This window comes from Triturus cristatus, chromosome 9 (genome assembly GCF_964204655.1).
Source record: "Triturus cristatus chromosome 9, aTriCri1.1, whole genome shotgun sequence".
NCBI lineage: Eukaryota > Metazoa > Chordata > Amphibia > Caudata > Salamandridae > Triturus > Triturus cristatus.
Genome location: NC_140592.1, coordinates 858,643,403 through 858,665,270, shown reverse-complemented (window position 1 = coordinate 858,665,270; position 21,868 = coordinate 858,643,403). Strand labels below are relative to the sequence as shown.

General features: G+C 47.9%; 1 protein-coding gene across 2 annotated transcripts in view; it reads left to right on the top strand.

Moving 5' to 3' along the window:
• Positions 1-21,868, top strand: part of TECPR2 (tectonin beta-propeller repeat containing 2) — a 616,143-nt gene that overhangs the window by 229,965 nt on the left and 364,310 nt on the right. For both annotated transcript variants that reach the window (XM_085626337.1, XM_085626336.1), the window contains exons 8-9: positions 13,794-13,926; positions 20,722-21,204. In XM_085626337.1, the coding sequence (XP_085482463.1) occupies positions 13,794-13,926; positions 20,722-21,204 (616 nt within the window). The remainder of the gene's footprint in view (positions 1-13,793; positions 13,927-20,721; positions 21,205-21,868) is intronic.

The following is a 21,868-nucleotide window of genomic DNA, read 5'->3' as shown; positions in this document are numbered from 1 at the left end:
CGTGCAAGAAAAAAACCATAGGTGGCACACCCTTCTCTGTTAAAGCAGTCTAACTATGGAACTCTTTACCCCCAAACATAAGATCCATGGATAACTATCTTATCAGAAGACTACTCAAAAGTTGTCTCTTCCCTACATACCAACCATACTCAAACATAAAATATACAACAAATCCCTTTGTATATAAGAATTTATTTGGATCATATGTATGTATCTAGATATGTCTATCCCTTTGTATAAATGTGTATAATTATTATGTTTATACATATATGGATATTCATTAGGTCTGCTTAACAAATATACATATTACTCGTTGGTTATATTCTTCTATATTTAACATGAATATAGGTCACTGCATAAATAAGTACATTTTTATTGTAACTATCTACAGTTGCTTTACTGTTGAATTCTTAAAAGGAAAAAATTAAATGAAAAACAAAGAAATTACCTTAAAGTACAGCAACACATGAAAGTCTGGGTTTATTAAATACAACTTGAATCTAGATACATTACCTTTTACATATACATTCCATGTACTTTTGTATCTTTATATTTATTACTTTACTCCTAATTCAGCATCGCCAATGCACTCCTCATATCTCACCCTATACCTCTCTCAGTATATCCTCTACCTCCACTTTCTGACTCATCCCAAATCCCATTCTACTTCTGTGATCTCCAAAATAACCCTTTCTAAACTCGTCCCTCCTCTACCCCTCCTTGCATCATCTCAAAACCTCTTTTACGATTCAGATCTCCCAAACAAACCTTTCTAAACCCTTCCCTCATGTATTCCTCATAGACTCATGTTATACCTCATCTCTCTCCCTAATCCACTTCTAGAGACTCTTTCCTCCTCCATCTCTCCTTTACTCATCCCAAACCTCCTCCTACTGCTATGATCTCCAAATAAACACTTTCTAGGCCCTTCCCTCTTCTATACCTCCACTATCCTTTTCAATCCAACTATCCTCCTCCATCTCTACTTTACTCATTCCAAACCTCCTTTTACTGCTATGATCACCAAATAAACACTTTCTAGGCCCTTCCCTCTTCTATCCCTTCACTATCCTTTTCAATCCAACTAACAGACTTGCATTTCCACGGCTCAAATTAATTTCATTTTTCCCTATACTAATTCACTTCTGTAGGAGGCTGGCTTAGTATATGGTTTACATTTATTCAAGTGCTGCACCTTGCACTAATCCAGGCAGCCCTTATGGTGATTTTAGTGGTCTTTGATACCCATAGAAAGCTCTCAAAGTGATAGCAGTGGAGAGCAGCCTCCGGGCTTATCTTGAAGGAGTGTTAAGTAGCTTGTTTTACCAACTGCAATCAATAATGTAAGTTAAATGAAAAAGAACCACACAGTGTTTATACAAAAATAAGTCTATTTATTACACTACACAATTACTGACACATAGGTATATCTCCTACGGGAGATATCAACACAATACCCAAGAATACTTGGGAATAACCAGGTAAGTAGCACAACTATACACTGGTCTCCAGGGGGGTACCAAACCATATATTAAGAAAGTGGAATGTGAACTGCAAAGGAGAACTGGGCTTGCACCAGAAGATACAGAGGAGCTGGTGACACAAGGAACCACCAAGGTAAGTATCCAGGAACCCCACGGAGACTGTGTGCAGAGTGGAAACACAGCTGAATGCCCAATGGAAGTCAATGGAGAAGTCGCGGTTGCAGTTTTGAAGAAGAACGACCCTTCCCGGAGGACCACGAAGGACTCCTTTAGAAGACAGAAGGTTGGAGAGCCACTCCACCCGTGGATGCCCCAGGAATCAGGTTACCTGTACCAGGGAAGCCTGTGCAATGGGGTAAAGTGACATTGGAACCTGCCATATATGACAGTGGGAGACTTCAAAGAAGATGTCTCTAGAGAGGACTGTGAAGGAGTCCAGTGGAATCCAAAGGTGGATTCTTCCAAATGCCCACAGATATCAAGAGGTTCAGAAGAGACAATGGTGACCTTGTCGCTGCAGCTATGAGGACCAGATGACGCTGAGGAAGACCAGGAGTTGGGCACAAGCTGTCCCATATCATATGTCGGTGTCTAGGTGGTCGGTGTCCATCAAGAGCACCAACAAGCCTTGGTAATTGAATCTGGAGTGGGGAACGAAAAGGAGTAAACATTGGGAGCAGCAAGTTCCTAGGGACTCACGAAGTGCAGGAGAGTCAGAGCAAGCTGAGGAGCCAACTAAGGCAAAGAAAGACCTTCGAGAGGACCCAGGAGTCGCAAGAGGACCTCAAGCAACTCATCAAAGTCGGAGGCCCACTATGCAGGACATGCAGGGAGGACTCTGTTCTTTAAGAAGTGAGGTGCTGGAGGCTGGAGATTCTTGTAGCCCGTAGATCTCTGGAGTGCAGAGCCAACAAGCCCTAGCAGCTGCAAGTCGATGCGGTGCACAGGGGTTCGGTCCCAGCAGCCCTGACAAGGGTACTGTCCTCCTAATTGCAGAGAAGACCGGTCAGGCCTCAAGGGAGCTACACACCCACTACTTGTGTTGTTGAGTCTCAGGATGTCTGTGGGGCATCAGGAGCAGCAGACTGGTCAGCTTTGTAGCAGTGCCTGCAGATGCAGGGGAGTGACTCCTTCACTCCAAGGGAGATTTTCTTCGGGTGTCCTTGATACCCACAGGTCTTTTGGAGAACCTAGATGAAGCACAGACCCAGATGACGCAGAAGACTTGAACAGCGAGACCAGGAGCAGCAGGAGTCTTCCTAGGTGCAGTCTCTGTTCCAGTCGAAGTTCAACAAAGTCCAAGTGTCCAGAGTTCAGACAATTGAAGAGTGATGTAGTTTAAGGTTTGATTCTTGTCCCACGAGGATCTGAAGACCCACCCACAGGGGAGCCCTTAAATACCCTAAGGAAAGGGTTGGGGCGATTCGGGAGTCCCTCCCAAAGGAGGGGCTGAACAGATGGGAGGATACTCCCCTGTCCTTTGTCCAGTTTCGCACCAGAGCGGTATCCAAGGGTTCCTGAGCTGGCTCAAAGTGGAGTATGCAAGGAGGGCATCATCTGTACCCTTTAAAGCAGTCTGGTGTGGCTGGCAAGTGCCCCCACCACAGCTCAATACACTAAGGCCTGTCTGGGAGGTGGTCAAACCTCCCTGCGACAGGAAACCTTTTGTTCTACCTTCCTCTACTCAAGCTTGGCTGAGCAGCAGGAGGACAGAATTGTGTCTGGGTTCGGCAGTAGCACTAGCTTGCTTGCAGACCCTCAAAGGCTATTCTCGGGAGTGCAGGGGGGGGGTCCCCTAAGGGACCCCAGTACATGGGATCATATTTTGAAAACTTGAATCGGTGCTGGGGTAAGATTCCAACATGTTTGATACCAATCATGACCAGGTTCGTTGCAGCCATCATATAGTTAGGCATCTCGAAATGACTGATGTCCACTATATGTCTTAAAATGGCTGACCGCACTTACAAAGCCTGGATAATCGACTCCGGGGCTTGTAGGGGTGTCCTGCTCATGCAGGTGCACCCTCACACTTGTAACCAGGCACCTTGCCCTCAGGACTGAAGAGCTTGCCATAGTGGTGACTTATAGGTTTTAAGTGCAGTGACCTCAGATTTAAGGAAACTTATTTCTGTCGTGAGAGATGCAAGCACCAACTCACAGGGTGCAATGGCAGGCCTGTAGTCAGTTTAAGTGGACTCCCATGGGTGGCACAAAACATGCTGCAGCCCATGGGAGACTCCTGGTGTACCTATGCCCTGGGTACCTTAGTACCATATACTAAGAACATATAAGGGTATACCAGTACCAAATTGTGGATGTATCAAAGTCCCAATTTAGGGAATATAGCACAGTTGCTGGAGTCCCAGCAGACTAGGTCAAAACACTGACACCAGGCAAAATGCAAGGCTGCCCGGGGGGGTTGCGCAGCAGCCCCCCTAAAAGGGCGGCCGCCTTAGTGCCACAGGAAGGCACTGGAGTCGCCGGTCTAGTCGCTGGGCCACGGCCAGGGAAGACGTCGGGCCGACCCATTTCCGGGGAGGGGGAAGGGGGAGGGGACAGGGGTATTTAGGCAGTCCCCGCCCATCCTTCTCCCTCTTGTCCCTCGCCGTCTCGCCTTCAGGGCGTCCGTGTCGCCTTTAGGACGTGCGACTCCCTCGCTGCCATCTCGACTTTCGCCTAGTCTCCCCACGCATTTCCTGGTGAGTGACTGCAGAGACCCCCCCTGCCTGTGCACTTCTCGGTAATGCTGCATGGCTGAGCAGCCCAGCGTGGGCTGGCTGACTGCCGGGGGTAGCGGGCTTCTACCTGGGATACGGAGCGGGGGTCTGGGAGGGCATGGCGTGTGCGAGTGGAGATTCCTAGATGGGCAGCGCTGGGGGCTGCATGCACCCCTCGGGTGCGCCCGGCTTCGACCAATGCGCGCTGTCCTGCCTCACGGGAGAGGATGTGGTCGGTCGGCTAGACCACCGAATTTGGTGCTGGAAACCTGGGTTCAAGCCTCGGGGTCCCGTCCACAGCCTGTGATTCAGGGCTAACCACTTAATCTCCCAGTCCCTCAATATGTCCAAATATGGTGCTCATGCACAGCGCATCAATTCCTCCGGGTCGCGCTATAAAAAAGATGCAATAAATTAATATATATTGTTTCCAGGTTAAGATAACCTACCGACGTTCTATAGACACGGGCCTTGGGACGGGAGCGGCTGTGCCTCCCATGTCACTGATGCTTAATGGTTAAGGGAGACTCTTACACTCAAGGTTATAGGTTCAACTCCCAGTGACTCGGTTCAGCTAGATATCCTTTACCTTGGGGCCCCCACGGCTGTTGTCTCTCCCGGTGGTGAGATGCGGCCTAGCGGAGAGCCACTCCGGCCTGCTGGGGTTCCTGGAAGGCCCAGCACTGCGCTAACAAATCGAAGGTGCCGCGCAGGTATAGCGCCCTGACACCGGGGTTTGAGTTTGCCTTAGAATCTCCCTCACTTTTGGTGCGGGTCGCGCGTGGCCTATTTGCAGGGCGCGTTCTCCCGGTGGCTCGACCCCCCAGACCCCCCCCCCCCCTCTTCCGGGCCACCGCGGTTTCGCGGCGGAGGTTGCCGTGCTCGGTCTGGGCCCAGGGTCGGCCCGGCCGTGGCGGCTTGGCGTCTGGCTGGTGGCGCCCGGGGACTGGGGATTTTGTGCTTGTGCAAGGTGGGCCGCTCACGGGCCGCCCTGCCGACTCTGGTGCTGGAACCAGGGTGCGAGCCTCAGAGTTGCGTTCATTTCCTATGAATCTGGACAATTCACTTACGCTCCTTACCTGTATGTGTTATAAACAGCAGACATCGGTGCCACGCTCACTGGGCAATTCGGGGCATGGGCATACTTACTCTGGAGCGAAGGGTGGTACCTGGTTTGCGCGCTCGGGAGGACTCACTTGGCGTGCCCTGACTTCACCTGCAATGTAAGCTTGGCGTGCATTGTGCTACCCCCTCCCTCCCCGGGGGCTCTTCAGCGAAGGGGGCGGTAGTCTCGCTAACTTTTGAACAGGGTTGGCCTCCTCTGTTGTTGCCCGTGCCTGATGGAGTTTGCGTGACACGCTGGGCGATCAGGGTGGATACCGGGTAGTGTTGTGGCCAACGCTGCCGACTTGGTGTTGTGGGGCTGGTCCAGGCTCCCGCGGGTGGCGCTGTCGTGTTCTTGGCCATGCTGCAAGGTTACGAGAGTGGTTAGTGGCGCGCTCTGACCCTAGGGGAGGTCTAGGGTGTTTATCGTCATCGTCCCCTCTCGGTTTTGAACACTGTTCATTAATAGGTTTGGTGTTCCGGATTTCCTAGTACTAAGAGCTCAAGAACCTCCATCAACACATGAATCTTAGCCAGGGGCAGTCGGCACAGATAAAGAGGTTAGGGAACTCCCCGCTGATGAGGTCGCCATCCACAACGGAGAGATGCGGTGCATGTGCCCCATACTGTAGTTAACAGCAATTTAGCATGCTCCGTGTTTGTAATTACCTTGTTTTTGACCGGGCCATGGTGGGCATGATGCTGGTAAATCCTGTGACCTTGCGGGTGGTATGGTCTGCGGTTAATAGGCTATCAGTCTCCTCGGTCGAAGTATCGTCGAATTGGAGGGCAGTGAGAAACGTCTTGCTGGGCCCTTCCATGCTGCATCCAGAAGGCTACGGCTCGCTTCGATCTACAGTATAATGTGTAGGAAAGGAGCCCGGGCTAGATTGCGGAATTTCGAATACCGAAGCGTCACCGACATGGGATAGAACCTGAGCAGAACAACCAGGGGGCACATGCCGTGATTGCCTTGGATTACGTTAGGAAGGTGTGCGAGTGCTCAGGTTAAGCCTTCTTGGCTGCCCTAGATTTGTGGTGATGAATTAGGATGTAGTAGGAGCTATCCGGTAGTGTGGCATGTTCGAGCCCTCCTCTCTTCGGGGATGGGCTCCTGGGTAGTTGGAGCCCATTGTTATAAGCCACCACAGTTCACGGTTACTCACGGGTGCAAGACTTGGTAATTTAAGGTCGGGATTTGGTCTTTAAAAGGAATAAGGTGACGAGGCACGCTTGCAGGACAGATGCGATTGAACGGTGGTAATTGTCCTTTGTCGGTCATGCAGCTGTTTTCAGTGAATTCTCCAAGGTGCGTCTGTGATCGTCAGCTATTCCTGGAGTCAAAACGTCCGAAGTTAGAGTTGCATGGGGCTGGCCCAGAGGCTACGGTTCTCCACGTAGGGATGGTACTAGAAGAATTGGGCATCAAGAGTGTGTAGAAGCTGCAATATAGTGCCTGCGTGTAGACAATTGTACGCGCCAATATGGTGATCTGCATTTGTACAAGCTGGACAGGAGGTACTTGGACCATGCGCCCTGCTACAAGTATTAGTAGGGTACACTGCAGATGGAGTTGATGCACAATGTTCTGCTAAGTACAGTTCCTACCAGTAACTACTAGGTTGGCCTAATTTGATAGGTAGGGCGGTGGCCCGACGAACCTAGTGTTTCATGGGTAACCTCGGAAGTGACTAGGTTTTAGTAGCACAGTGCAAGACAAGCAGTGTGAGCTAAGTTATCTGTTTAGGAGGATACTATGGATAATTTAAATAACAGGGTATGGAGTCGCCTCGGTGGTGTGCCTAGCTGGCTACTGTGGGTATGCAGTTGGCACATTAAATGTACACTGCCTCTGGGATAAGCCTAAAGGCGCTGCCGAGCTCCATGGGGAGGAACAAGCGTTGCTTATGTGTGTATTCCCGTCACCTGACTAGAGTGGTGAGTTCGGACAGTTTCAGGGACAGTGAGGTTTCTTTTCAGGGTAAGGTTCGAATACTTAGTCGCGTTTGGATACTTTGTCAGGTTGCCCTTACTCATGCTAGAGGGCGATTTAGTGGTAATTTTGTGGAGTGTAGAACTAGGTTGTAGCTTCAAGGAACTCACTAGTTCTTACAAGTCCTTCTTTGCAGATCAAGAATTTTCAACATGCTTCATGGAAGCCATTATTTGCAAGAAGCTAGGTAACCATGGAGTTGATCAGATGGGCCAAGCTGTGCTGCAAAGCACCATGCATATGTTATAGGTCACAGTTTTGAATACTAGGTCCTATGCACAGTTACTATTAGGTTCTGATTCCTGTACGCCTGCACACCTCCTCGGAAATTGTACATTCGGGACGCATGTTACGTTCCACCGACCCCCCCCCCCCCCGATGAGAGGTGACCACACAATTTCAGCAATGTAATTCTCTACGGGTCAAGAGGGGCGAGTTGTGGTGGCAACAAGATACCTGCAGCAGGGAGTGCCGCCAGGCGGCAAGGAGTTGGAGAGTAATTGGGATTTGAAGGTCCCGCAGGTTGTTGTTGGTGATCTCTAAGGGCGTAGTAAGGGTCATGACAAATTTCACCGGGGCCGATTCACAGGCGGGTGTGGTGGTCCCTACCTCATTTCACATGATTCTCCCCGTTGGGTCTGTCTAACGTTTATTTAAAGGGGCTTGATATTAACTGCTTCTCTTGCCTCAGCCATACTGTGAGCAGTATGCAAGCGGTCTGTGCATCAGTAGGTTGGGGTGAGCACGTCCGTTCACGGCGTTGTGGTTGTGATTCCCGATGTGACTCTTGGAGTCCAAGTCCTGCCTGCTGTAGGTGGCTGATGAATGTTGATTACATAACTGGATGCGATGAATGGGGAGGCAGAACCTGCAGCACACTCTGCTAAGTAATTTTCCTGGCTAATCGTTTGACCCAAGGCCGAAGCGGGTGCTTCTAGTGCAGGGCTAGAATCATTAGGCCAGGCAGCATGACAAAGGTCTTTTAGGCACTGGTAGAATGGGGCATGCTAAGTAACCCTGAAGGCCCACCCTCCCTGGCAAAGATGGCAAGCAGGGGTCACACGGGGATCGGAGCTATCAGCGGTCAACCTGTTGAGCTTATAACCAGCATGAAAGTCTGAGGGAGGCTGCTGAGTTGCCCTTGCATGGTTTGTCTGGCTTCAGGGCCAGTTGGGGTTACTGTTCTGGGTAAGGTTAGTCTTCTTGGTTGCGTTGGATACTTTGACAGGTTGCCCCCGGAGCGGCCGAAATAGCTCAGTTGGGAGAGCGTTAGCCTGAAGATCTAAAGGTCCCTGGTTCGAGCCTGGGTTTAGGCACAAGGATTTTATTGACTGTAAACTCAACCATTACTTATGCGTAGGCAACTCGGCGATAAGTGGTAATTTTTGGGGGTGTGAACGAGGTGTCCTTCTAGAAACTCATTAGATCTTGCAGTCCCGCCATTGCAGAACATAGATTTTTCAACATTCTTCAAGGAAACCTTTATTAGCAGGAAGGTATTGAACCATGGAGAGCCAACGGCTGTGGGTTTGTGCACACCAGTAGTAAGGGAATTACATTCTGATTCATCAGGTCAAGTGTACCATCAATAGCATCAGCTGCTGTAAAGCTTCTAATTTTGCACGGGACTGGGGCTTGCAATGTCTCTAACTTTGCAGCCAGACACGGTACAGGCACAGACATACCGGTGATGGTGCACGTGCACTCAGCAGTAGAGTCAGCTGAGTGTCATCATACCCTGGGATACCGTCAGTGACATAAGTAAGGTTGGGGCTACATACGAACAGGCACTCTCTGTCTGATGGGGCGGGAGTGTGCCAGTGCCAAGAGGGTGCGGGTTGCCTGGTTAGGGCTGATATGGATGGGATGGAGCACTATCTGGACAACCACAAAAGCACATTTTGCAGTCATAGCAGGTTAGAGTGATAATTTGATGGCTTGGTACCAGTTGCTTCGGTTATGCGCATTTTCCTTGGCAGTTGTCAGCGAACTTTTTGAATGCAATGCTGGTGATTAGCCTGTGTCATGCCTTTCAGAGGTGTTTTTGCTCAGGCATGGCCAAGCTTGGGTTAGATGCCTGTGGTCTGCCCTGGGATTCATGTTAACAGGCAGGTCGAGCGGCAGAACTTAGAGGGGCTTGGGTTCGACCTCTGGTCACAGGTGCAGAGCCTGGTAGGTTCACTTAGTATCCCATCCTTGAGTTCGATTTAAACAGGTACCATTGATTTGAGTAACGGTAATGGGTAATTTCCCCCGCCCTGCAGCCTTGCCTGGCAGCGATGCAGGTGTGGAAGTTGCCTTCCAACCGGGGCGACATGGTACATTGGTTTGGTGGAAAACGCAAGAAGCAGATCCTGGTAGGTTCACTTAGTATCCCGTCCTTGAGTTCGATGAAACAGGTGCCATTGATTTGAGTAACGGCTACTTTCTCCCGCCCTCCAGCACTGGCTGGCAGCTGTGCAGGTTGTGGAAGTTGCCTTCCAACGGGGGCGAGTTGGTCCATATGATTAGGGGAAACCCCTGGGAAACACATTTTGGCTACAAAGTAGCAGGAGAACAATTGGCATTCCCAGTATTTAAAATAGAGAGGTATTTTACACGTTGGTTCCCCTCTGGGTCACTCTGTCCTGTCTGCTGCCTGGTATACTAGCAGAAGTTTGGGAGGGCAAGGCTTCACATTGGGTGGTGACTGACGGAATGCGATGGACATACTCCGACTAGTGCTAGACTCAGACAACTGAGTGATAGAGGAAGTAAGGTGGGCTTGTCAACTCTTACCTCCTCCCGCATTGGCACTGCCTGGCAGGAGTGGCTTGTCTAAGGTATTGTTCTTCAGCCATGCAAAGGTAACATTGGACCAACGCCTATTTTATAGGTTTCAGGTTTATTCAGTCAAAAATCCACGGGGAGTTTAGAAAGGATGGGGGCACCTGTCCTGAAGGGGCATGCTGGCCTCCGGTCCTGTATGGGCTAAGACTTGTTTTGGCTGGACCTGGGAGAAGCCCGGTAATCAGCATGTTGTAAGTAAATAGGCCTACCTTGGTGGGGGGCCCTGGTAGTGACGGTGGCCACTCCCAAGGCTGTGGAGGAGTTACAGGGCGATCCAGAGTCTGCAGATACCAAGGGGTACTTCATGCAGCAGCACAGCTTGGTGCTAAGCCAGGATACCAGGGATGTCTTATCGTTGTCCCCTGGAAGAACTACGGCGCCCCGTTAGTCCTACGGGCGGTTGTGGGTCTGAGCAGCCGGGGGCTGCCATAATATGCTCCGCCCACCTCTTTCGGGGGGCGTGAGTAAGCAAGTGGACTGGTGGTCCACGGATGGGAGGGGTGGCCCCTCCCAAGATTTGGTATGCACCAATTTGCGACTGCCACGGTGTAATTTAGGCTTATCAGACGGTCAGGCGGCATAGGGGTTGGCCTGCCCTGGGATCGCCCGCAAGATAACCCACCATGTTTGCATATTGGTTATGCTAATAAACCTGGAGCAATATTTCTCCACTTACAAAAGTGTTGTGTGGTTTATTGATGTATTATGTGTGTTATGTGACTACAGTTGCCGATATTGGCACTAAGTGGAGGTAACATGAAAGTAGATCTGCTTTCCTACAACTACTAATCCTGTTTGGGTTCCGGAGTAGCGTGCTACTCGCCGAAAAGTGATTTGACGCCTCGTAAGGAGTAGTAAGCGCAATTGCAATTTCTAAATTTGACAACTGCTCTCTCTGGCATCGGGCAGTCTGTATTACTAAGGGTCACAATGCAGCAGGGGGCAAATGGCATGGCGGGTTCAACGGAGACTTGGGAGTGCGACTGCAATGGGAGTGAGGAGACGGGGCCATGAGTGTCCTGGGGTGGTTGGGGGAAAGGGTGTTGATCACGGTAGAGAGGAGACAAAGGAGGGAGTGACGACTCCTCTTTTCCCTGGCAAGCTGAGAGGATGCGGGGTTACGGCCAGAGCTGCAGACTTTTGAACTGGCGAACCAGGCTAAACATGTAATATCACTTATTCTCGCCGTACCTATAAAAAATGTGTTTAATGTAACTGGAGCTGATGTAACGCCCTCCAAATCATGCGCGATTTGCGGCGAATAAAGGTGCTAAAAGTAAATCGGTAGGTCCCAGGAAACCAACGCAAGGCGAGGGCGAGGTCTGATAGCACAGGAGGAGGGCTTGGGTAATTTAAACGCAGGCGACAAAGAAACCTAACCCCACTGTTCCTGGTTTTTAATGGATTTATCGGGTTATAACCCTATTATCCTTTGCCATCTACCGATTCTCCCTTACCCCTTCTTTTCCACGGCCGTCTGCTTAGACCTGCATTGAGCTTTCATTTGTGATGGTGTATTATACGCACTTGCACCACTATTCACCCTCGTCCCTGAGCTTTCACGCTCAGTTCGGCAGCAGACAGTCATTTCTGCATTGTGTTTGCTAAGCTGCTTTTCTTTTAGTGACCTCAAAACACAGCACTTAAACATATTGATTGCTTGGCTTATTTTTCAAGCAATTTAAAATCGTCGACTTACCTCTTAGCTGAAAACCCGGGGCTTAGGGGTGGGTACAAGAATGAGGCTAGAGAATGTCTGGCTAATCAAAGTTATAATCACAATCCGCTATCATGTAGTTGGCATCAGTGCTTGAAATAGAAAAACAGAAGTGCAGGTACTTTGTACCAGAGTACCTGCTCGTTTCTGAGAAGTGCTGGTACTCTCCAATTAAAAGTATTACGCTTCTATTGAGAAGTGCAGGTACTCTCCCTCTCAAAATAAAAAAGTGCCTGTTCTCCATACCGGACCATTTAAAGCACTGGTTGGCAGTAATAGCGTAGAATATAGCCTTGTAGCAGACCGTTGCAGGCTATACTGGACTTTAAAGGCCTGCTCCTTCAGCTCTGGCCTATAACAAGGGAGCAGACCTTTAATTGTCAGCATTACCCTCTGCAGTGGGCTAGAAGGTTATTAGAACATGATTGGAGTGTCCTAATTAAAGAAGGTAGCTTTCTTGGTGACACAGCAGGTTTATCTTGTATCTCTGAAGCTTGAGTACCTTTCGCAGCTCTTGTTGTGTGTGTGCCTGACAGTTGCTAACATGCCAGACAAGGGTTGACAAATGCAACAAGAACAATTGATGGACAGAATGCAGAACAATGTCCTACATTCACCCCCGTACAGAGACCTGGGCCTAAATCTAACGTTTTTTTGCTCTCCATGCCATTCTAGTTTGAACCCAGCCATATGCAAATCAGTCTTGAACCTGGACCCAATGGGAACAGTCCAGCCCGATCTGCCAGGCCAGGTCCTCCCTGGACTGGAAACCAGCATCATAGGACCGGTTTCAGGGTATCACCCCTCATCAGCCAGGATAGCTTTGACTCCAGTGGCATGGAGAGCACGGGACCAACGTCTGGGCATACCCATCCCACTCCGGGGTGACAAATGCAAAAAGAACAATTGATGGACAGAATGCAGAACAATGTCATACATTCACCCCAGTACAGAGATCTGGGCATAAATCCATAGTTTTTTGCTCCCCATGCCATTCCAGTTTGAACCCAGCCATATGCAAATCAGTCTTGACCCTGCGCCCAATGGGAACAGTCCAGCCGGAACTGCCAGGCCAGGTCCTCCCAGGACTGAAAACAAGCATCCTAGGACCAGTTTTGGGGTTTCACCCCTCATCAGCCAGGATAGTTTGACTCCAGAGGCACGGAGAACACAAGGGGAGCTCTGAAAGTCAGCATCAGCCATCCCCTGATTTTCCTTGTATTCTGCCAAATCAAATCTCTTTATTTGACTGAACTGAGCTAGACGAGCTGAGAAGAATCCCACCTCCATCCTTCAGAAGCTCCAGTGACGCAGAGAGCAACGGGAGGAGGGATAGTGGAATGCTTACTGTGTCCAGTGGCGTAACAGAATTTGAGGGGGGGCATGCAAAGAACATGCAGGAGGTTCCCCTCTCTTTGGACTGCCAGTGCCAGAGGGATCCCCTGGAGCTCCGGGCCCCCAGCCGGCACCGCCGGCGCAGCAGGCTTTTGTTATGCCACCGGCTGTGTGCCCTCATCTACAGCCTCTGGCTCTCTTATTCCCCTGCACAATCCACATGCCAGTAGGGATGCAGAGGGTGGGAATCAGGACATTGGAAAGTTTACAGCAGCAGGCCTATGCCACCATTGCACCATTATCTTCAATGGAGCTTTCCACATTCCAGTGTTCTAATATGCGCATTTATGGTCTGCCACGATTTCATGTTCCACGGACCAAGTTTAACTGCGGTCTTTTCAAAGTTTGCTCTGATATTCAAAACTCGAATGCTTTATTGAGAAGCAAGTGAACGTGTGCTGCACTTTGTTATTGAGATTTCTGTTTAGCGATGTCTAACTCCTGTGCTTCTTCCTCCACTCTAAGACTTGCTGTTTTTAATTGAGACTGACGTTAGACAGTCTTGATAATCTTGCAGACACATTTTAATTCATTTTTCCATTTCTTGGCAGGCCGTCATTGGTGGTTTGGAAGGATTCGGTGACATTGTTTCGGTGTCGTGTACAAATAATGAAATATTTCTTCTAAAAGGCGACCGAGACATTGTGAGAATTTCAAATAGGCCAGAAGGATTGCCTTCAACAGGTCTGTGTTAATGTTAATTTTACCACTGCTTCATCAAATGAATTATTTTAGTTTCTTTTCAAGGTAAATTTAATTTGAACTGTTCTTGCTTTAGAATATTTAGACTGGGTAGCAGCGCTCTTTTAGGATAGATTATTGTAATGCGCTCTATCTGGAGACTGATAACTTGACCCTCGCCAACCTCCACCTTGTGCAGAATGCAATGGCAAGGTTGACTTTGAACATCCCCAAGTAGCATTCGGGATCGAAAGGATTGCAAGAACTGCACTGGCTTCCAGTGAAGAAACGCATCCGGTTAAAGTCTCTCTGCACTGTAGATAAAGCACTCTATGCGGTAAGCCCAGCTGACATCAAAGCCATGTTTTTTTTGGTATGTGCCTGTTATAAATTTCTGTTCAGAATATCAGAACTGGGTAATGGTCCCTAGTGTCCAGAAGAAGAAATCGGGAGGCAAAGCTTTTCCTGTTTAAGCGGCTTGGCTCTGGAACACTCTTCCTCGTCATCTTTCATCCATCAATATGCTTATCCCGTTTAGGAAAGCCCTAAAAATCTGATTAATTACCCTATAGGTAGACCTTACATCCTGAAGCCCTCTACCAGTTCACTTGCACTACAACAACTCTATAGCGCCTAGACGCCCATGGCCTTTGTGCGCTTTATAAGTTTTGATCATTTCATTTCATTTAGTTTCAGGTAAGTGCTAGATTAGCTTAAACGAAGGGCCTCGTTAGGAGCTGTGTGGAATTTGGAGCTGGGATACAAGGGAAATGTAATCAATGACTCCACCCAGTATCACCGCATCAACTTGTGGCTATTCAGAGTTTTGGCTATACAATGGGGAATAACTACATGGACACCGAAATCCCGTTTCCTTTGCCATGTCGTGTTTCCAAATTCTGAGGACAAATATACTGGGGTAGGCAGAAAATGTCAGCGGGAGATCTGGTAGGGGTTGGGATCTCCTTGAAGGGTGAGCCAGGGCAGGCTACAAGAGTCCATGGGAGCATTGTCTACTCCCTCCATGCTCGGGGCATGAAAGGGTGGCGGGGTTGTAGGATTGCACTCAGCCGTGGGATATGCTATTACCTGTGGCTGTCCTGCCTTTGGAGTGGACAGGAGGTAGGAGGGGATCTAGGGTGGAGCCCACAGCCCAGTTGGAGGGGAGCACCCATCACATCTTGCAGTGGATCAAAAGTTCATATTAAATTATTATTTATGTGTTGTATATTTATAGCTGTTGTGTAACACGGTCAAGGGAAATTATCCCTTTCTTTTCCTTTTCTTTTCAGAATATACAAATTGGAAAAACAATTTTTATTGCGTTTTTCAGGTACAATTACCTTTCGTTAATTACCATCATGCCGAGGGACATATCCGACTTCCAGAAATCAATGTGGTATATGATCTAAGTCGCTGCCATCCAGATATTCTTTACCCATCAGCACTCCTATATGCATATACACCCTCCCCCCCCCCCCTCCCATGTCAGTGTGCCATAATGCAAGGTATAAGGATGATTCTCTCTTTTTAAGTTGCTGTGTTGTTGGTCGTGGGCTACTCCCCACTTCAATAATCAGATTCAGTTCTGTAAGGAAAAGTGATGTACTCGTTCCATCGCTTGTGTTCTACCTGGTACATCTCTATTACTGCGCTTCCGCAGGTTGCTCCACTGTATCATCGTCCTCAACTTCATCCGTTCCCCACCCTTGGAGCTCAACCACTAGTGCCTCCAATGTACGTGCCATGTCCAGCGCCTTTTCATCGTTCCCCGGCAATGCTAACTGTAGCCTCAACATGCCCTCACTACATGCCCACTTGGTGAAAGTCGCTCTACATCTCGCAAAGCTGGGACCAACTCTCGATTTCCAGTGCAGGGTGATTTCTCTTTTGGCCATAACGAGCCCTAAATCGCAAAACTTGCTCGTAATTTTTGTGCGCGGAGTGTGGGGAAACCATAGCAGCAGACAAACTCCAAGTTCCACCTCCAGGTCCCGCCCCGTCACCTGGTTTAAGCAATCAATAACCTCTTCCCAGTAGCGACTTAGGGACCCACAGGACCAGAACATGTGTTTGTTCAGAATATACACTCTTTAGCACAGATTCCAAACCACTGCCCTCTTTTATTCCAGCTGAAATTTTTGTTGGAATTTTCCCGGTGAAATGACAGAATATTTTTCTACAGTCCAAGTAGATGGCTCAATGTCTCCTCTAATGCCTCATTTTAAAAGAAAGTGTTTTTAAAAATTTCTCTCTGGATGCTCATTTTCCGCAGTGAGCCATCGCCCAAAAGATCCCACGGCCCTGTCTTTGATATATTTCTTGCTTTTCACCTCCCTAGAAGTGAACCAAAGCTTTGTGAATCCATTCGTAGGTAGTCCTGTTGAGGATGGAGTTAAGGTATAGGTCTATTAGAAGAACATTATGGTGAGCAGGGCTTTAAGTGGGATGAAAAAACTGGGGTGTCTCTCAAAGGGGCGTGGCCAATGTAATTAAGGGCGTCGCTTAAAAACACGTCAGCTAAAAATCTATGCTTAGCATAGTTTGTCATCCGACTTGTATTTTGCTGTTTCTATCATTGCATCCAGATATATAATACAAGTAACATCATACATACAACAAGTCAGGACTATTGGCTTTGTCAATGGTTGTTAGTTGTATAAGATAAATAAACCGCAACTATGGCTTGTATATAATATTGAAAAAGCTCCCACTTAAAGCCCTGGTGACACCACGACAATGTTGCTGCTCCTGAGTTTCAAAGGGAGAAGGCAAATCCAGAGAGAAAACGACTCTCTTTAAAGGATTTCCCTTCCCCTACAATGCTCACCTGGCATGACGCCATGCCGTAACTTCTCCTCGAGTGAGAAGTGAGCAGTGTGAGCACACGCCCATCCATGTGCCTGCTGTCACTGCAGTCTGGGAAAAAAATGGACCGCCTGTGCCAGGGCACAAAACAGAGCCCGTTAGAGACCCGTTTCGAGGCTCACTTTAAAAAACTGCCAGTGCTCAGCACCGGTGAGACCCGGCCCACTTAAAGCCCTGATGGTGAGGGTGTTGTAGGCTCTTTCCATGTCTACATTGCAAGCAAAATGATGAGTCTGTCTACGAGCGGAGGTCTGTTTTGTCTTCTATGAGAAACGATTATTTCCATGAGTCCCTCCCTTCGACACCATTGTTCATTTCGTTGAATTAATCCTTCAGTGGATCCCTCAGATGATTGACAGTGATCGGGCTGACTGCTTCTGTTTTCGTGACTGTGGATAGTGTAGTATGTGAGGCATAGCAGTAATCCCCGCTGTCCATCTCGTGCCCCCACATACAGATCCGCATGCTCATACAGTTGTTATTCATGGCATTGTTCTTCATTTACGGTTCTTAAAACGTTTGTCTGACTCTCCAGAATAGCTCAGAAGCATTTGTGAGTAGGTAACAGGCTTGTGGAAGCGTATGCGCTCTATACTATTTGCTATACGTTTTTCAGCACAGCAATGTTTCTATTGCCTTTTGTAAGGTCGAGAAAGCAAAAGACACACAGTTGATGGACGGAATGCAGAACAAATCAAAATATTCACCCCCAGTCAAGAGATCTGGGTTAAATCCATCATTCTTTTGCTCACCATGCACCCCAGTTTAGACCTGGCCATATGCAAATCAGTCTTGACCCTGTGCCTCATGGGAACAGTCCAGCCCGAACTGCCAAGCCAGGTCCTCCCTGGACCGGAAACAAGCATCCTAAGACCGGTTTCGGGGTTTCAGCCCTCTTCAGCCAGAATAGCTTGATTCCAGTTGCACAGTGAACCCAGGACCCATGCCTGGGCATGCCTGGCGCACTTAGGGTGAGAAGGCAAAAGACACACAGTTGAAGATTCCAGTGGCACAGTGAGCCGAGTGGGACGGGTATGCCCAGACGTGGGTCCCGTGCTCTCCATGCCACTGGAATCAAGCTATCCTGGCTGAAGAGGGGTGAAACCCCGAAACCGGTTCTAGGATGCTTGTTTCCAGTCCCCGGAGGACCTGGCTTGGCAGGTCGGGCTAGACTGTTCCCATGAGCCACAGGGTCAAGACTGATTTGCATATGGCTGGGTTCAAATTGGAATGGCATGGTGAGCAAAAAAACGATGGATTTAGGCCCAGATTGCTGTACTGGGGTGAATGTATGACATTGTTCTGCATTCTGTCCATCAACTGTTATTTTTGCTTTTGTAAGGTCGAGGCTTCTGTTCTTCCAAGTGCGTTTGTGCTAATCTTTTTTTCATTTAGCGTCCTTCTTTTGAGGGGTACATTCATTCTCCCATTCCATGTTTATCCTAGACGCCATCTTTGTGTGAAGGAGCCAGTGTTTGGCATCCCATTCCCATCAGCAGGAAGACGAGTGACGTGTTTTTGCTGAAAAATGCGTGCAATGGCAAGGACAACAAATAGATTGCAAAAAATAACGAGACTTGTGACAAGGGGTTAAATATGCTAACATTGAATATTATATGATGCCCAGTATTTTCTGACCCAGTGAAAAATAATTTATGGTGTGTTGATACTTAACATGTTTTCTAGTGTGTTATATCACTGAAACATTGTGAACGAACCCTCAGTTGTCTTTTAAAATGCTATTGTGAACAACAGTGTATATGCAGAGCTGTTACATTTCCAAGGTCCATGATTTAGTAGCTCCTCCGTGGGAAAATACAAATCCCAGAATGCAAAAAGAGCAAGCATTGGCATAGCCAATAGGTCTCGCCTTTGGGACCTTATAAGTGTTTAGTCAAGCAACAGTTGATGTTGTTGCACCAAGGATATTGTGCTGCATAACTAAATACTTATAAGGTCCCAAAAGCGAGACCTATTGGCCATGCCGTGAAGGCATGGCTAAGGCGAAGTTAGGCGCCATCCGTGTTGCTGTGATATAGTAACTGTATCTGTATGCTATCATGCCACAGATTGCTTTGTACATAAATGACGCCAGACTCGTGCGGAGCTTGGACAGGCGAGTATATTTCCACGTACAGCGTACATGTGATTGGCGCACTATATTCCAACTTAGCGCAAATCTGGATTCTGCTTCTGTAAAAGGTGCCGTGTTTGTAGAACGAGAGCCCGAAGGACCTGCAGGATTCTGACGGATGGACTACCGAGCTGCCCAGTCTGAGAGCTCAGAGGCCATGCATGAGCATCCATTGCTTGGCCTCCCTGCTGAAGTGCAGAGCTTGTTGTGATGGTGGTTTGGGGGATAGAATGAGAGGCAGAGGATGCTCCTGGTTCTGTAATGAATCTGATAATATTTACAGTAACCCCCTAAAGGGAAAGGGGGATAAAAAAAAAGTGCCCTGTTCACGCCAGTGAGTGAAAGACTGATAGAGCTGGACAAGAGGTAGTCAGTCAGATGTCAGGCAGGAGTTAGTCTCACTAGCAGGACTCTAGAGTGATAGTCATAGTTCAGTCAGTTTGGTGAATTCAGATCTAAGTATGGTCTCTGAAAGGCCTCTGGAGTGAGCTATCTATCGGACATGTGACTTCGAAAGATGGGTAGCGCAGGTATCACATTGACCCTTGGTGGAAGGCAGGCTCTCTTAATTTGCTTGCTCCAACCAAACTTAGGGCAGTATCTATGCCATGAGTGATATAGCGCCAGTGCTGAAGTGGGTGGTGGCCTCCTAAAAAACGTTTGGGTACCTGCACTTATATATATTTTATTATTACGCACTGAGGTCCATGAATTTCATGGGGAATGTGAAAGAGGACGAGGCGAGTGGTCCGGTGGAATGGGCAGGACAGGGTCAGGTGGAATGGGCAGGACAGGGTCAGGTGGAATGGGCAGGACAGGGTCAGGTGGAATGGGCAGGAGAGGGTCAGGTGAAGTGGGCAGGAGAGGGCCAGGTGGAGTGGGCAGGAGAGGGCCAGGTGGAGTGGGCATGAGAGACTAGATGTGGGAATCACACAGAGGGCTGCTAATGAAGTCGGTTCCAGCGGGCTCCACAGTTGGCATGCACTTAGTTGAAAGTACAGTGCTTATTTCTGTATTAAAAATAAGTTAACACCCGTGGATTCTTGGGCCACCTTTCCAAACTGAGCACAGAACTTTCAAGAAAAGCATCTTTAACCTCTGGTGAAGTCATTTCAGAAGGAGTTTGAGGCCATCTCGAAAGTTTTACATGTTTTGTAAGAGTTTCGAAGGACAAAATATATGTGCCTTTTGTACAAAAAAATTACCTTGCATGTAGGGCTCCCAATATTTGATGTATTTGCTGCAGTACACTCCGTCATTGCTTAGAATTTGAGTTTTTGGTACCTAGAACTCAGAATATTCTCCTGAATATTCTTGGAGGAGAGCCATTGCCGCGAAAGTGAAAGTAATGGCCAATGAGGAGGAAGAGATAAGAAAGGCAGATGGTGGCTGTGCACGTGCACATGCACGCAAGCTTCAGGCCAAGAAAAGCTTGTGGGCAGCACTTTGAAATGCCCCTTAGTAAAAGTCGAGCAACAGCGCATGCGCAGCGGTAGGCTCGACCTAAAAACCCAGTCTGGATGTGCCACTCAAGCATGGACCTGCGAAACGTAAAATCTCTGCATATGTTTGGGTTTTTCTGAAAACAGTGGCCTAATGAAAAATGATGCCCCCCCCCTTCAGAATATGATGAAGGGCCCCTCTAGTCTCCCATATTTAACAGATATTCATTGGCCTTGGGCTGAATGGGGTTCCAGTTATAGAAATATTTAACAGATCTTGCTTTATCATGCACTGTACTTGACTTGCATAAATGTGTGGTAAAGAGGTACAGAATTGTTTTTTTGTGTTGGCAGCTTTTGATGGAAATACGAAATTACAGTCTCCAATGAGTCTAAAGCCATCATTCAGGCCTGCTTCTCCTTTGGAATCCTACTCAACCCAGTTTAAGCAAGAATCACTTATTGCTGTGCCACACACCATCCCCACAGGTGGTGATGGTGAACATATTGTGCCTTCGTCTGTGAAAAACGACATAGAATGTGGTATATTCTCTGAGAAAATCCATTTGCAAAGCCTTAGTTTTGATGAAAAGGTGGAGGACTCTGGGAGCGGTGACCTAAGGAGAGGAGGATACCATGCAGCAAGTGAAACAAGCTCACTCAATTCAGTGGACAGTGGTTCTAGCTCAACTGCAGCAGGGGACTATGAAGCGCCGGAAGTTTTAAGAGAGGACCCACCCCCTTCTCAACGGTTCAGCACAATCAGCACTGAAGAGTTTGACCAGGAGCTTATTGTGAAATCCATTAAGGTGAAGAGGAGAAAAAAGAAAAGACCAGGTAACTATCCACTATACGTTTACGGTCACAGATTTTTATTTCACTTGTGTACTGTGTGGAGTTATTACTTACATTTTTTTTTTTTTACAGAAAAAAAGTTTAAACCCTATTTATATCCAAATTCATATTTACTGAATTCCAAAATCTGACAATCTTGGCTTGGGTGTTAATTCTTAAAATGACCATACATGTTCTCCCCTTTGAGACAGTGAGTTTATAGATTTATATAAAAGACAACCTGTAACCATATTCATGATTACCCTAGAGAATGTATCTCTTCGGTTAATGGCTGCTACCGTTAAGGGTCTGTTGAAGGGCGGCATAGTTCCCACATTTGCTGCCTACCCTTTAATACTCCATCCCAGCGGATTATGATTGAGATATTTAGCCAGTTTAGTGAATTTTAAGTATGTTGGAATTTCTAAGCCACATGTTCTAGTAACTGAGCTACTGACCTCAGTTCATACATAGGCAAAACCTTGGCTACAGCCTTCTGAAAGTGTCCACTGCATGCAGATTAACTTTCCACAAATAAATTACATCTCTTGGTATAGAATGTTACCACTTCTACCAAAAAGTTAGCATCTTATTAAAATAAGAATTTGCAACAACATTTTTGCTCACAGAAAAAGGAAAACCAGAAAACTCAGGGTAGAACAAGGCA